This window comes from Triticum urartu, chromosome 2A (assembly GCF_056163025.1).
Source record: "Triticum urartu cultivar PI428250 chromosome 2A, HENAU_Tu73, whole genome shotgun sequence".
Lineage (NCBI taxonomy): Eukaryota > Viridiplantae > Streptophyta > Magnoliopsida > Poales > Poaceae > Triticum > Triticum urartu.
In genome coordinates this window covers 729,663,174-729,678,380 of record NC_141874.1, presented here as the reverse complement: position 1 = coordinate 729,678,380, position 15,207 = coordinate 729,663,174, and the positions used below count along the sequence as shown (strand labels likewise).

At 46.6% G+C, this 15,207-nt stretch overlaps 1 protein-coding gene across 1 annotated transcript; it reads right to left on the bottom strand.

The window, feature by feature from the left end:
• Positions 1 to 13,042: 13,042 nt before the first annotated feature.
• LOC147987286 (uncharacterized) lies at positions 13,043 to 14,197 on the bottom strand. Its single transcript, XM_087542335.1, has one exon. The coding sequence runs from the start codon at positions 14,195 to 14,197 to the stop codon at positions 13,043 to 13,045; it is 1,155 nt and encodes a 384-aa protein (XP_087398461.1).
• Positions 14,198 to 15,207: the final 1,010 nt, after the last annotated feature.

Below are 15,207 nucleotides of genomic sequence, written 5' to 3'. Positions count from 1 at the left end.
CAAAAGTCCATCTACATGGAGTTTCTTCATGCATTTGACACCAATGTGACCAAGCGGCGGTGCCACAAGTATGTGGGACTATCATTATCAACCTTACATCTTTTGGCATTCACACTATGAATGTGTGTAACATCACGTTCGAGATTAAATAAGAATAAACCATTGACCAGCGGGGCATGACCATAAAACATGTCTCTCATATAAATAGAACAACCATTATTCTCAGATTTAAATCAGTAGCCATCTCGCATTAAATGAGATCCAAATACAATTTTCATGCTCAAAGCTGGTACTAAATAACAATTATTGAGGTTTAAAACTAATCCCGTAGGTAAATGCAGAGGTAGCGTGCCGTCGGCGATCACATCGACCTTGGAACCATTCTTGACGCGCATCGTCACCTCGTCCTTCGCCAGTCTCCGTTTATTCCGCAGTTCCTGTTTTGAGTTACAAATATGAGCAACTGCACCGGTATCAAATACCCAGGAGCTACTACGAGCGCTGGTAAGGTACACATCAATAACATGTATATCACATATACCTTTGGTATTGCCGGCCTTCTTTTCCGCTAAGTACTTGGGGCAATTCCGCTTCCAGTGACCATTTCCCTTGCAATAAAAGCACTCAGTCTCAGGCTTGGGTCCATTCTTTGACTTCTTCCCGGCAGCTTGCTTACCGGGCGCGACAACTCCCTTGTCGTCCTTCTTGAAGTTCTTTTTACCCTTGCCTTTCTTGAACTTAGTGGTTTTATTCACCATCAACACTTGATGCTCCTTTTTGATTTCCACCTCCGCTGATTTCAGCATTGAATATACCTCGGGAATGGTCTTTTCCATCCCCTGCATATTGAAGTTCATTGCAAAGCTCTTGTAGCTAGGTGGGAGTGACTGAAGGATTCTGTCAACGACTGCATCATCCGGAAGATTAACTCCTAGCTGAGACAAGCGGTTATGCAGCCCAGACATTTTGAGTATGTGCTCGCTGACAGAACTTTTCTCCTCCATCTTACAACTGTAGAACTTGTCGGAGACTTCATATCTCTCGACCCGGGAGTGAGCTTGGAAAACCATTTTCAGCTCTTGGAACATCTCATATGCTCCGTGTTGCTCAAAACGCTTTTGGAGCCCCGGTTCTAAGCTGTAAAGCATGCCGCACTGAACCAGGGAGTAATCATCACTGCGTGTCTGCCAAGCGTTCATAACGTCTTGTTCTGCAGGGAAAACAGGTGCTTCACCTAGCGGTGCATCAAGAACATATGCTTTCCTGGCAGCTATGAGGATAATCCTCAGGTTACGGACCCAGTCCGTGTAGTTGTTGCCATCGTCTTTCAGCTTGGTTTTCTCTAGGAACGCGTTGAAGTTGAGGGCAACATTAGCGTGGGCCATTTGATCTACAAGACATATTGCAAAGATTTTAGACTAAGTTCATGATAATTAAGTTCATATAATCAAATTATTTAATGAACTCTCACTCAGATAGACATCCCTCTAGTCATCTAAGTGATACATGATCCGATTCAACTAGGCCATGTCCGATCATCACGTGAGACGGACTAGTCATCATCGGTGAACATCTTCATGTTGATCGTATCTTCTATACGACTCATGTTCGACCTTTCGGTCTTCCGTGTTCCGAGGCCATGTATGTACATGCTAGGCTCGTCAAGTCAACCTAAGTGTATTGCGTGTGTAAATCTGGCTTACACCCGTTGTATGCGAACGTTAGAGCCTATCACACCCGATCATCACGTGGTGCTTCGGAACAACGAACCTTAGCAACGGTGCACAGTTAGGGGGAACACTTTCTTGAAATTATTGTGAGGGATCATCTTATTTACTACCGTCATTCTAAGCAAATAAGAAGCAAAAACATGATAAACATCACATGCAATCAAATAGTGACATGATATGGCCAATATCATTTGCTCCTTTTGATCTCCATCTTCGGGGCGCCATGATCATCATCGTCACCGGCATGACACCATGATCTCCATCATCGTGTCTTCATGAAGTTATCTCGTCATCTATTACTTCTACTACTATGGCTAACGGTTTAGCAATAAAGTAAAGTAATTACATGACGTTTATGTTGACACGCAGGTCATAAATAAATTAAGACAACTCCTATGGCTCCTGCCAGTTGTCATACTCATCGACATGCAAGTCGTGATTCCTATTACAAGAACATGATCAATCTCATACATCACATATATCATTCATCACATCCTTTTGGCCATATCACATCACATGGCACATGCTGCAAAAACAAGTTAGACGTCCTCTAATTGTTGTTACAAGTTTTTACGTGGCTGCTATAGGTTTCTAGCAATAATGTTTCTTACCTACGCCAAAACCACAACGTGATATGCCAATTTCTATTTACCCTTCATAAGGACCCTTTTCATCGAATCCGATCCGACTAAAGTGGGAGAGACAGACACCCGCTAGCCACCTTATGCAACTAGTGCATGTCAGTCGGTGGAACCAGTCTCACGTAAGCGTACGTGTAAGGTCGGTCCGGGCCACTTCATCCCACGATGCCTCCGAATCAAGATAAGACTAGTAACGGCAAGTAAATTGACAAAATCAACGCCCACAACAACTTGTGTTCTACTCGTGCAAAGAAACTACGCATAGACCTAGCTCAGGATGCCACTGTTGGGGAATGTAGCAGAATTTTAAAATTTTCTACGCATCACCAAGATCAATCTATGGAGTCATCTAGCAACGACGGAGAGGGGAGTGCATCTACATACCCTTGTAGATCGTGAGCGGAAGCGTTCAAGAGAACGGGGTTGATGGAGTCGTACTCCTCGTGATCCAAATCACCGATGATCTAGCGCCGAACGGACGGCACCTCCGCGTTCAACACACGTACGGTTGGGAAGACGTCTCCTCCTTCTTGATCCAGCAAGGGGAAGGAGAGGTTGATGGAGATCCAGCAGCACGATGGCGTGGTGTTGGAAGCAACGGTGATCTCGGCAGGGCTTCGCCAAGCTCCAACGAGAGAGAGAGAGAGGTGTTACATGGGGAGAGGGAGGCGCCAGAGACTTGGTGCGGCTGCCCTCCCTCCCCCCCACTATATATAGGGCCCCTAGGGGGGCTCCGGCCCTAGGAGATGGGATCTCCAAGGGGGGCGGCGGCCAAGGGGGGGACTTGCCCCCCAAGCCAAGTGGGGCGCCCCCCCCCCCCCACCCCTAGAGTTTCCAACCCTAGGCGCGGGGGGAGGCCCATGGGGGTGCACCAGCCCACCAGGGGCTGGTTCCCCTCCCACTTCAGCCCATGGGGCCCTCCGGGATAGGTGGCCCCACCCGGTGGACCCCCGGGACCCTTCCGGTGGTCCCGGTACAATACCAATTACCCCCGAAACTTTCCCGATGGCCGAAACTGGACTTCCTATATATAAATCTTCACCTCGGACCATTTCGGAACTCCTCGTGACATCCGGGATCTCATCCGGGACTCCGAATAACTTTCGGGTTACCGCATACTAATATCTCTACAACCCTAGCGTCACCAAACCTTAAGTGTGTAGACCCTACGGGTTCGGGAGACACGTAGACATGACCGAGATGACTCTCCGGTCAATAACCAACAGCGGGATCTGGATACCCATGTTGGCTCCCACATGTTCCATGATGATCTCATCAGATGAACCACGATGTCGAGGATTCAATCAATCCTGTATACAATTCCCTTTGTCAATCGGTACGTTACTTGCCCGAGATTCGATCGTCGGTATCCCAATACCTCATTCAATCTCGTTACCGGCAAGTCACTTTACTCATACCGTAATGCATGATCCCGTGAACAAACACTTGGTCACATTGAGCTCATTATGATGATGCATTACTGAGTGGGCCCAGAGATACCTCTCCGTCATACGGAGTGACAAATTCCAGTCTCGATCCGTGTCAACCCAATAGATACTTCTGGGGATACCTGTAGTATACCTTTATAGTCACCCAGTTATGTTGTGACGTTTGGTACACCCAAAGCACTCCTACGGCATCCGGGAGTTACACGATCTCATGGTCTAAGGAAATGATACTTGACACTGGAAAAGCTCTAGCAAACGAACTACACGATCTTGTGCTATGCTTAGGATTGGGTCTTGTCCATCACATCATTCTCCTAATGATGTGATCCCGTTATCAATGACATCCAATGTCCATAGTCAGGAAACCATGACTATCTATTGATCAACGAGCTAGTTAACTAGAGGCTTACTAGGGACATGTTATGGTCTATGTATTCACACATGTATTATGATTTCTGGATAACACAATTATAGCATGAACAATAGACAATTATCATGAACAAGGAAATATAATAATAATCATTTTATTATTGCCTCTAGGGCATATTTCCAACACTATTCGCCTCAGTCAAATGGGGTGGCCGAAAGAAAGAACCGTACTCTAACTGATTTGGTTAACGCCATGTTAGACACATCGGGTCTCTCCAAGGCATGGTGGGGGGAGGCGATATTGACGGCATGTCATGTCCTAAACCGAGTTCCCACAAAGAACAAAGAGATAACTCCATTCGAGGAATGGGAGAAGAAAAGGTTAAAACTCTCTTATCTACGAACATGGGGTTGTTTGGCGAAAATCAATGTTCCAATTCCAAAGAAGAGGAAGCTTGGACCAAAGACTGTGGATTGTGTCTTCCTGGGATATGCTTTTCATAGCATTGGCTATAGCCTATAGATTCTTGGTTGTAAAATCTAAGGTACCTGACATGCATGTCAGTACGATCATGGAGTCGAATGATGCGACTTTCTTTGAAGATATCTTTCCCATGAAGGATATGGCTACCTCATCTAATCAGGAGATGCCTAATTCATCGAATCAGGAACCAGTTACAATTACCAAACCTGCCATTTCGATGGAAAACTTTGAAAGTCCTGTGGAGGAAAACAATGAAGTTCCTACTGGGAGCAAGAGACAGAGGACTGCAAAGTCCTTTGGTGATGATTTTCTTGTGTATCTCATAGATGACACTCCCAGTTCTATTTCAGAGGCTTATGCATCTGAAGATGCTGACTACTGGAAGGAAGCAGTTCGTAGCGAGATGGATTCCGTCTTAGCGAATGAAACTTGGGAGATAACTGATCATCCTTATATGTGCAAACCTATAGGATGTAAATGGGTATTCAAGAAGAAGCTTAGGTCTGATGGTACTATTGAAAAGTACAAGGCTCGGCTCGTGGCTAAGGGTTATACCCAAAAGGAAGGTGAAGACTTCTTTGATACTTACTCACATGTGGCTCGGCTGACCACTATTCGAGTTCTACTTTCACTAGCTGCCTTGCATGGTCTTTTCGTTCATCAAATGGATGTTAAGACTGCTTTCCTAAATGGAGAGTTGGACGAGGAAATTTATATGGAACAACCAGATGGGTTTGTACTAGATGGTCAACTGAGAGGAGAGTATCCTTACTATTCACAATACCACTCCATGAAGATGCAATACTTTCCTAATCTGCATGGCAGGTTGATATATATCTTAATGTGTTCTAAGTGGCTCATTAAAGCAGAGATGTTATCCTGCAGAACATCTTTTGAAGAACACACCTATATGAGTCTCATTGTCAAACGTCGCAATCTATGAGAGTAGGGTTCTCTCTAGTAAACTCATGAAAGGTCACGGAGTATGACGCATAAGCTCCACCCACGGGGAAGACCCACGGTAGCCATGTATCGGTCAAGGATTTATGTGAAGCTAGATTCGCAGAAAACTTGCAGTTCAAGGCCCAGTCCACTGTTCAAGTTGCTTACTAGTGTAGCATAGAGTTCTAGGTGGAAGTTCAACTTAACAGTCTCCACTGCAGTACCGGTATATAAAACAGTGTTTTGGAACCAAAGGCAAATTTTTGTGTGCCTCTGGGATCTGGTGGGGGATTGCTGGAATTTAGTCTATTTTGGGCAGCCCAATAACTATTTCAGAAATTCCTAATAAATCCTAGAGGCCCACTTAGCCCATTTGTGCAAGGCAAGGGATACTACTAAAGTTTAGTCTCACATTGCTAGTTTAGTGGGAGTTGGACCTCCTTATAAGGGAGGTTCTTTCCCCACTTGTATGAGCATGAGAACAAGAGGGATATCCACGCGCGCTCCTCCTCCGCCGCCCGCCTCGCCACGCCACGCCTCGTCACGACGCGCCGCGCCGCGGGTTACGGGAATGAGCTGAGCCGATATCTAAATTTTTGCCACGCACTACGGGTATACGAAAGGTCACACGGAAGCTGAAAAGATTTTTTGCGAAAGTGGAGTTCGAATGCGAACGGTGCAGCCCTTCGGCTGCTGGCTGTTCGCTTCGCCTCCGTCTCTTCATTTCGCCTCCCGTCGCTGCCCTCTCACCTCCTTCTCTTTCGCCTATAAAAGGGAGGTCGCTCCTGCCAGAGAGATGCACCAGAACCTCTTCCTCCTCTCGCCACAAGTTCCTGAGCACTGCATTGCTGCTACGATCTTCCCCATCCCGGCTTGCGGCGTGCACCGCAGGTCGGGACAGTAGGCCTCCGAAGCCGCACCTTTTGAGTCCTGTACGGGAGAAGGGTGATAAGGTTTTTGGGGAGCGCTCAGCGCGACTACTGGCTGCTTCATCACGGACGATCCGGTCGCCGATGACTACTTCCCCGACGACGACTTCTTCCCCGACATCCACGACCTCCTCGACGACATGGCAGACGAGGACACTGACCCCAAGTCCAGCACTTCTACTGCTACTGTCCCGTACGTGTTCTTCCTCTTTCTGTTAGATGTCATGACACAGTTCTTTTCTCTCCTTTCCGTCCTACATGTGTTAGGTTCTACTTCATATATGCAACTTCATCTAGTGTCTGTTCTAAATGTGTTTAGTTCAAGTTCATATATGCAGATACTCTTTACCTTCTCTCTGTCCGAATGCATGACTTGTTTTACCTTTACTATATTAGTCATGCTTTATCTAGTATTTCTGTTAATAAAATCATTCGGTAAATTGCTCATATTTCCAACAGAACTATGCTCCAACCCAGAGGTACCACGGCACCTAAGCTCTGGAGCAATTCCTCTCGCTTTGGAGTACACTTCAAACCTTCCACTTCACCCCTCTGACCCAGGCTTCATATTATGGAAAGTAATATCATCTACTATGGTAGCTCAACTCCCTCTTACAAATTGTAGGTTTATTTCACCGCACATTCCTAGAGATTAGTAGGAGATTAAAAATCCTCCGACATGCCAATTCTTTCCATGGCTTGTTATCTAGGAGAAATGCTTGGCAATACAGCTAAGCAAGGCTTGGCGTCGTAATCCATCTGCCCCTATTGCCACGTTTATCAAGAGTCTTCTTGCCACCTCATGGTTAACTGGTCCTACTCCATTGATATGTATTGTCCAATCATCACAACCTCTCACATGTCAGCCTCTCCTTTAACCTATTCCTACTAATCATATTTTCCTCTCCTTGTGGATTCATGGTACTGCGCTACTCTCCAACTCCATGAAAGAGAAGTGGTGTGTCTTGGTTATGATAATCTCTAATTGAAAGAGCACAACTCTTGAATCTTCCAACTCTAAAGCGGCTTCAGTGGCTATGACTTTCGAGGCCATCTCCGCTAAACTCATTTCATGGCGTTATGCCGGATGAAGGTAACTATATGCTTCCACCGCCACCCACCCCACCATTATTCATAGCTCTGTGGCCGCAACTTAGTCTTAGTTGTTGCATCTTTGTATAGATTTTCTGTTAGCTTAATTAGTAGGTATTTTTTCCACTCGACTCGGTCATCGTAAAAAAAGCATTTTAATGAATGAGTGCATTGTTGTCTTTCATAATTAAAAAAAAAGGTGCAAAAACTACCATTGTTTAGCCGCAGAAGTACAATGAAACAAATTTGATTCACCCATAAAAAGAAAAAGAAAAACTTCCGTTTCTTACCTCTTTGTGGTTGGATGCATCACTTGCAGGTTCCTTTTAAGAAATGACAGCATTGGGAGAACGTCCTTTTGGAGCTCGGCCTCCATGGAGGCCGGATTTTTTGAAAAAAAAATCAAAATCCATACTTTTTGGCTTTAAAAAATTGAAAACAATTATACAAGTATACAAGGATGTGATTTGTATGTATGTAAAATTTTAGAATGAAATATCTTGAGATGTGATTTATGCAAAAAGAACACACTCATGGACTTTTGGGATGAATAATATCATGTGTTGAAAAGCCACCGATTTTTCTTTTTTGCACAGTTCTCGTTTCAAGGTATTTCGTAAAAATTTACACACATGTGTGTTATGCCTTCATGTATATCTGTATTTATTTTCAGATTTTTTAAATGTAAAATTATAAATTTTAATGAATTGTGAAAATTTTAAAAACCAGCCCCCGTGGAGGCCGAGCTCCAAAAGGAATTTTCGCAAGATTGATTCTTGTAAGAAGAAAACAATTTAACAGCCCTCTCTGTATCCAAACTTATGAAGCCCGGCGGAATGTGCAGCCACCTTTGGAGAAATGGAGCCCGCCGGAGCTAGGCTGGACCCTTGCTAATGTGGACGGGGTTGTATCAAAAGGCTCGGACAATGGAGGCGGAGGCGTGGTCTTGCGGGATCACGAGGGTGCCTTTCGGGGCGCGGCTTCCCACTTCTTTCCAAACTGCTCTAGCCCTGAAATGGCTGAACTGAAAGCGTCGTAAAGCACTTCTCTTTGGACGGGAGATGGGGGTGCAACGTATTCAGGTTGAAATGGACTGCAGTGAAGCAGTTAGCATGATCAATAGCTCGTCCAGGAACCTCCGCTAGTAGAAGAAATCAAAAGCTTCATGCATGGCTGGCAAGGATGCAGAGTGACATGGAAACGTCGATCGGCTAATCGGGCTGCTCACATTTTGGCTAAGCTAGCTGTTGGACAGGAGGTTTTTTTTGCGGGGAATTAAGGAGCTTTTTATTCATATGATGATCCACCGGACACATCAGCCATAAGGCTAGTAACCAGGAACCCCGGAGGGAGTCCATCCAACACTCTGTCATCTCCAATGTGCATGCATGTTTTGCACAAAGGTGGGCAGGGACATTGGCATGTCTCCTTACATGAAGAATGTCAAAATAATTAAACTGAGCAACAAGCTCCTTAATATCTAAAAGTAACGGCGCTATTACAGAGCGCGAATTCCGGCGCGATTTTCAGAGGTTGACCACTTCCAAACAGTCTGTTTCAATTTCGACCCGTGCAAAACCACGAAGCATTGCCACCACTACACCCTCACGCACCGCAGTTGCCTCTGCAACAAGAGGATCTGTGATACCTAGGCACGGTTTGCACCAAGCTGTGATAAAAGCCGAAGATGATCGAGCCACACCCCCAATACCTCCTCTATGCTCGAGCATAGCAACACCGGCATCTGTGTTAATTTTGATGCATTCTCCATCCGGCGGTCTCCATCCGTGCCCTGGCAGCACGATTGCATGTTTGATCGGGAGCTCTAGCACTGCTAACGCATCTCTGATCATTTTTAGTGACTGGACAGGTTCCATACTAGCTTTGTCATGCGTGATATTGTTTCTAGATGTCCATATTGCCCACATCACCGTAATGATCTTTGCCCTGTCTGACCCATCAAATCGATCATCACAGAGAACATCTCTAGACCATGTCATCATATGCAGCTCCGGCAGCTTTACGTCCCACCACTGACGAGCTTCTCTCCAGAAATTTTGTGCATGGCTGCAATTGATGCATGGTACATATCCTCCTCAGCTGCAAGGCAAACCTTGCACCTTGTTGTTGTCGTAATATGCCTGTAGTGGAGCATGCCCTCTACGGGAAGAATCCCTCGCAGCACTCGCCATCAGAACACACGAACCTTTGGTAACACGTTCAACTTCCAAAGCCTCGTCCATAGTTGTTTATTTGTCTCGGAAGATTTCGGTGACCGACCCTTCTTCTAGAGCACGATGCTCGTTGCAAATCATAAGAGTGTGGTACGCTGACTTGACAGTATAGACTCCTGCTTTTTCTGCCGACCATGCCCATATATCATCTCCTCCAAACCGCCTCAAAGGTATATTGAGAATAGCTTCTGCTTCAGACGGAATGAAATTTGCATGTACCTCATTACGTTTCCATGACCCCGAATCAGCATCGATCAGATCTGAGACCCTGACAAGATCGGCGGCCCCAATCTGCACCGATGGCTTCATGGAAATAAGACCTGGGATCCAAGGATCATTCCATATCGACACCGTCGTCCCATCCCCAATCCGCTTAATCATCCCAACCTCCAAAGCTTCCCTCCCCGCCAAGATTGCACGCCAGGTGGAAGACGCGTGGGATGGCGAAGTAGCTTTGAGGAAATTTGTCGTCGGGAAATACTTCCCTTTGAGCACCCGTGCACAGAGCGACTCCGGGCTCGTGACGAGTCTCTAGCCATGTTTTCCCAGGAGGGCAAGATTAAATAGTTGAAGATCTCTGAAACCCATCCCTCCTTTCACTTTCGGAGAAGTAAGCGTGTCCCAATCCGTCCAATGTAAAGACCGACGATCAAGGGAGCTACTCCACCAGTAACGGGCCATGCATGATCTGAGACCCTTACAAACTTTCTTTGGTAACTTAAAACAGCTCATCGAAAAGGCCAGGATAGCTTGCGCCACAGATTTCAGGCGAACCTCGCGACCCGCACATGAAATCATGCGTTCCATCCCACCCTGCAGCTTGCTTCAAAGTCTCTCCGTCAGATGCTCAAAGGTACCGCTAGTGATACGCCCCGTCGCAGTAGGTAATCCAAGATACCTCTCATTGAGCGCTTCAACTGTTATGCCAAGGAGATCCTTCAAATTTTGTCTAACGGGTTCCAGCGTGTTCGGACTGAAATAGATGGAGCTTTTCTCTCTGTTCACACACTGTCCCGAACTGTCGATGTATATCCTCAGAACTTGGTTCAACCTTTGGGCGCTTGATTCCTTGGCATTCATGAATATCAGGCTATCATCTGCAAAGAGGAGATGATTTACCCAAGGTGAATTGGTACTCACTCTAATCCCCTTGTCCACCTGTGCACCACCCAGATTTTTCAAGAGTGTAGTGAAGCCCTCAGCACATAGGAGGAAGAGATAAGGCGAATAAGGATCTCCTTGCCGTAGACCCCGAGAAGGGGTAAAGTAGGGCAGCAGCTCCCCATTCACCCGAACGGTAAACCTGACAGAAGTCACGCACTTCATTGTCAGTCTAACAAATCTCGAAATAAACCCCATCTTTAACATGATAGCTTCCAAATAGTGCCATTCAACTCTGTCGTACGCTTTCATCATGTCAAGTTTGACGGCACAGACATGATTTTTCCCTTTCTTCCGACGCCGCATCGCATGGATGCTCTCATAGGCGATAAAGACATTGTCAGTGATAAGGCGCCCCGGGATAAAGGCACTCTGTTCTTCGCTAATAATCTCATCCATAAACTCACTTGCCCTGATCGTGATACACTTGGAAGCAATCTTATATAAAACAGGACATAAAGAAATTGGCCTATATTGTGATATGAGTTGCGGGTATCTTACTTTAGGTATAAGAGTTATTGAAGTGTCATTCATTCCCACCGGCAACTCACCACCATTTAGGAAATCCAAAACAGCCAGCACAATGTCCTCCTGAAGGAGATCCCAGTGCCGCTGAAAAAACCCTGTTGTGAAACCATCAACACCTGGAGCTTTGGATGGGGCCATTTGAAATAAAGCTTCCTTGACCTCCTAGGTTGTGAATGGTTTATCTAGATGCTCGTTCATAAGCGGAGTCACCTTTTGCGGGATAAGATTGAGCAGCTCTTCCATAGGCCTGAATCCCTGGGAAGTATATAACGCTTCATAAAAACCTTGGACTTCTGCATGATTCTCATCCATAGTCTGACATGTCGAGCCATCTGCTCTTGTTAGAAACTCAATTTTATTTATACATTTCTGTTGAACTGCCTGGGCATGAAAATATTATGTATTCCGGTCACCCCGACGCAACCAAAGAACTCTGGATCTTTGACGCATCCAGATTTCCTCTTGTCGGAGGGCTTCACGCAGTTCCTTTCCGACTGCACGCTCTTCGTCAGTTGGGCCCCGCCCCATAGAGCGGCCCCGAGGGCGTTCAAGTTTAGTGCGCAGCTTCTGAACCTTGCGTGCTAAGTCTCCGAACTCCTTGGCTCCCCAACTTGCAAGTTTCTGCTGCATATTGTTGAGAGCACCAACCACACCAGCCAACCCATGCCGTCCCGCACCTTTTTGCCATTGCTGAAGTACTAGCTGGTCGTAATCGACGTGAGTCTGCCAAACGTCCTCGTAACGAAACTGTCTAGCCGTTCGTATTCTTGTTCCTGACAAACTTTCCCGTGGATCAACTAGTACAAAACAATGGTCCGACTCCATGGTTGCAATATGTCGAACATGCGTATCAGGGAACATATGGATATACTGAGGGTTTCCAAAACCTCTGTCCAGTCTGGCCTTTACGTTTGCGCCTCCTTGCTGTCCATTGTCCCAAGTATACTCTGTCCTAGACCAACCAAGATCCTAAAAAGAGCAATCATCAACTGCCTCTCTAAACGCCCTCATTTGATATTCAGGTCGGGCCGCTCTCAAGAAGTGTTCGGAGGCAGTAAGTGTCTCGTTGAAATCACCAACACACAACCACGCTTCATGCTGGATTGCATGAAGTGTACGTAGGAACCTCCAACTATGTGGCCGGTCTTCCACTTTCGGGGCTCCATAAAAACCGGTGACCCTCCACTCCTTCGAGCCTTGGGTCTTCTTCCTCACTAGAACGTCGATGTGGCAAGAACTATAATTTTTCAGCTCCACTTCCACCACATCCGTCCAGAACAGACCAATACCGCCACTAAGGCCCGTACTGTCCACGGCATAACATCCTGAAAAACCAAACAAAGTCTTCATGCTCTCCATCCTTTTGGCTGAGATTTTAGTTTCCATCACAAAAAGGAGAGCGGGCCCTTCCTGCTTCACCACACAGCGAAGCTCTCGAACTGTCGATGGATTCCCAAGCCCTCGACAGTTCCAACTCAAGCAACTCATTGGCTCGGGCAGGGCTGCACCGCAGCCTCTGCCGACTTTTCCGAATTGCTCGAGGTAGGTTTCTTCTTCTTAGGTTCTCTTTCAGAAACAGAATCCTCAACAGAATCACTTTGAACAACATTCTCAGTAGCTCTCTCTCCCTCATCCTGGTGAGGAGAATTCGTAAGAAGGGGTCGATCCACCTTCCTATAAACTTGGTTCTGACTATGAGGTCCCCCCTTTCTTTTTTGCTGAAACCTTGTGTCCTTTGCAGGGGATGTCACCTCAGTTGTACCATTGGCCGCGGTACTCGAGTTTTTGGTGTCAGCCTTTCTTTTCGGGGGGGGGGGGGGGGGCGAGCCCTCCCGTGTCGAACTCTCGCTTGAAGCAGACTTTCTCCAATCATCTTGCGCTCTCAGACCTTTGCCGAAGGGGAGATCGTCGTTCTCATCCCTCGTTCCAGGTGTCATACAAACCAAATCCGAGTGGCCCAACTTGCCACATGAGAAACAGAAGTGTGGCACGTTCTCATAGACAATATCATAAGGACCCATGCACTTCCTCCTCTTAGATTCAATCAGTATCCACCTTCTCAAGGGTTTATTAACATCCACAGATACTCTCGCCCTTAGATACCCCGCATTATGATCAAACTGCACTGATGATGCCTCTTTGTCAATCTGATGAGCAATCGCCGTACTCCATGGTTCCGCCCGTAGGTTGAACGGGAGGTTTAGCACTCTAGCCCAGATCTGCAGTTTATCAAACTTCAACTCGGAGGGCCGCATGCAGTCTTCAAACGCCGAGAGGATCACCGCGTTCTTGCTGACGTGCCATGGCGAACCCTCCCACACGCGATCACGATCTCGCTGGCCCGCGAATTCTGCCACAAACGTATTCTCCCCCGCCGGCCTGAAGTGAAGTCCTTTAGGGTTTCCCCACGCCGGCCGGAGCGCGCTGGATATCGTCTGGATGTGAAGGATGTGTCGATTCAGAACTTTCCCAGCCAGCATCCACTTCTCCTGCGCCTCTTCCTCTAGATCATCAAGCACCAAAGGAGTCGCTTCTTCATCAGTTATGTCCATCTTCCCCAGCGCCTCCGCTAGTTTCTCCCTCGCCGCCCTGGGCGAGAGCGCCTCCTTCGCCTTCCCCCGATCAGCAGATGAAGCCATCGCCAACCAGGAGATCAGAAACCAGCCCTGCGCCCCGCCGATCAGATCGAGCGGGCGCCGCCACAGGTCCTCCCGAAAACCCTAGTCGCCTCCCGAGAGGGCTCCTGTTTTTCGGAGGAAAAATAACGTTTGTCTCAGCGGTTACTTTGTGGTTGGACAGGAGGTTTGTGAGGAGTGGTATGATGTGCCCCTGATTGTACTCCCTCCGGTCCTTTTTACTCTGCATATTAGATTTGACCGAAGTCAATCTCATCCAACTTTGACCAAGTTTATACAAAAAATTATAGACATTCACATAACAACACCAATATCATTAGATTCATCTTGGAATATATTTTCATATTATATTTATTACATATTATAGATGCTAATAATTTTTAATATAAATTTGGTCAAACTTAGCAAAGTTTGACTTTCGGCAAATCCAATGTGCAGAGTAAAAAAGACCGGAGGGAGTATTTTACATGTAGGCGTTACATGTAATAGCGGAGTCAAACGCGCTACCATTGCGCCAAGGATCCGGTTCGTGTTGGAGTGAGTACCATAAGCGACACTTTACTTACGTAAACATGGCGGAAACAGAAAAGATCGATGATGGCGCAGAAGAAGCTAGTAGTACCTACGTAGTGATCCATCTGCTGGCCAGCGGAGGACCAAGAGATCCATCTCGCTGGGTCCAAGGGAGAAGAGGTAGGCGTTCAGAGCCGCGCCGAGTAATGCTCACACCCATCAGGTGAGCTGCACTTTTATCTTGCTATTTCTTGATAGTTGATCCCCAGGGCGGAGTCGGTTCCATCCCCGAAGACCGGATCAGGGGAATGGATCACATTTTCTTCTCGGGTGAGTTGTAACCCGGCAAATTTCTGCCCGCCCGTGCCGCTGGGACGTCAATTCCATGCACCAAGGTGACCACTTGCAAAAAGAAAAAGTACCACGAATTTAAAAAAAGCTAACGATTTGAAAGAAGTTTGCGAATCGAAAATTTTCCATCAATTTGAAATTTTTTTATG

Bases quoted from the DNA above. Each gene is read 5' to 3' on its own strand.
- LOC147987286 (XM_087542335.1), bottom strand. From the start codon at position 14,197: ATGGCTTCATCTGCTGATCGGGGGAAGGCGAAGGAGGCGCTCTCGCCC.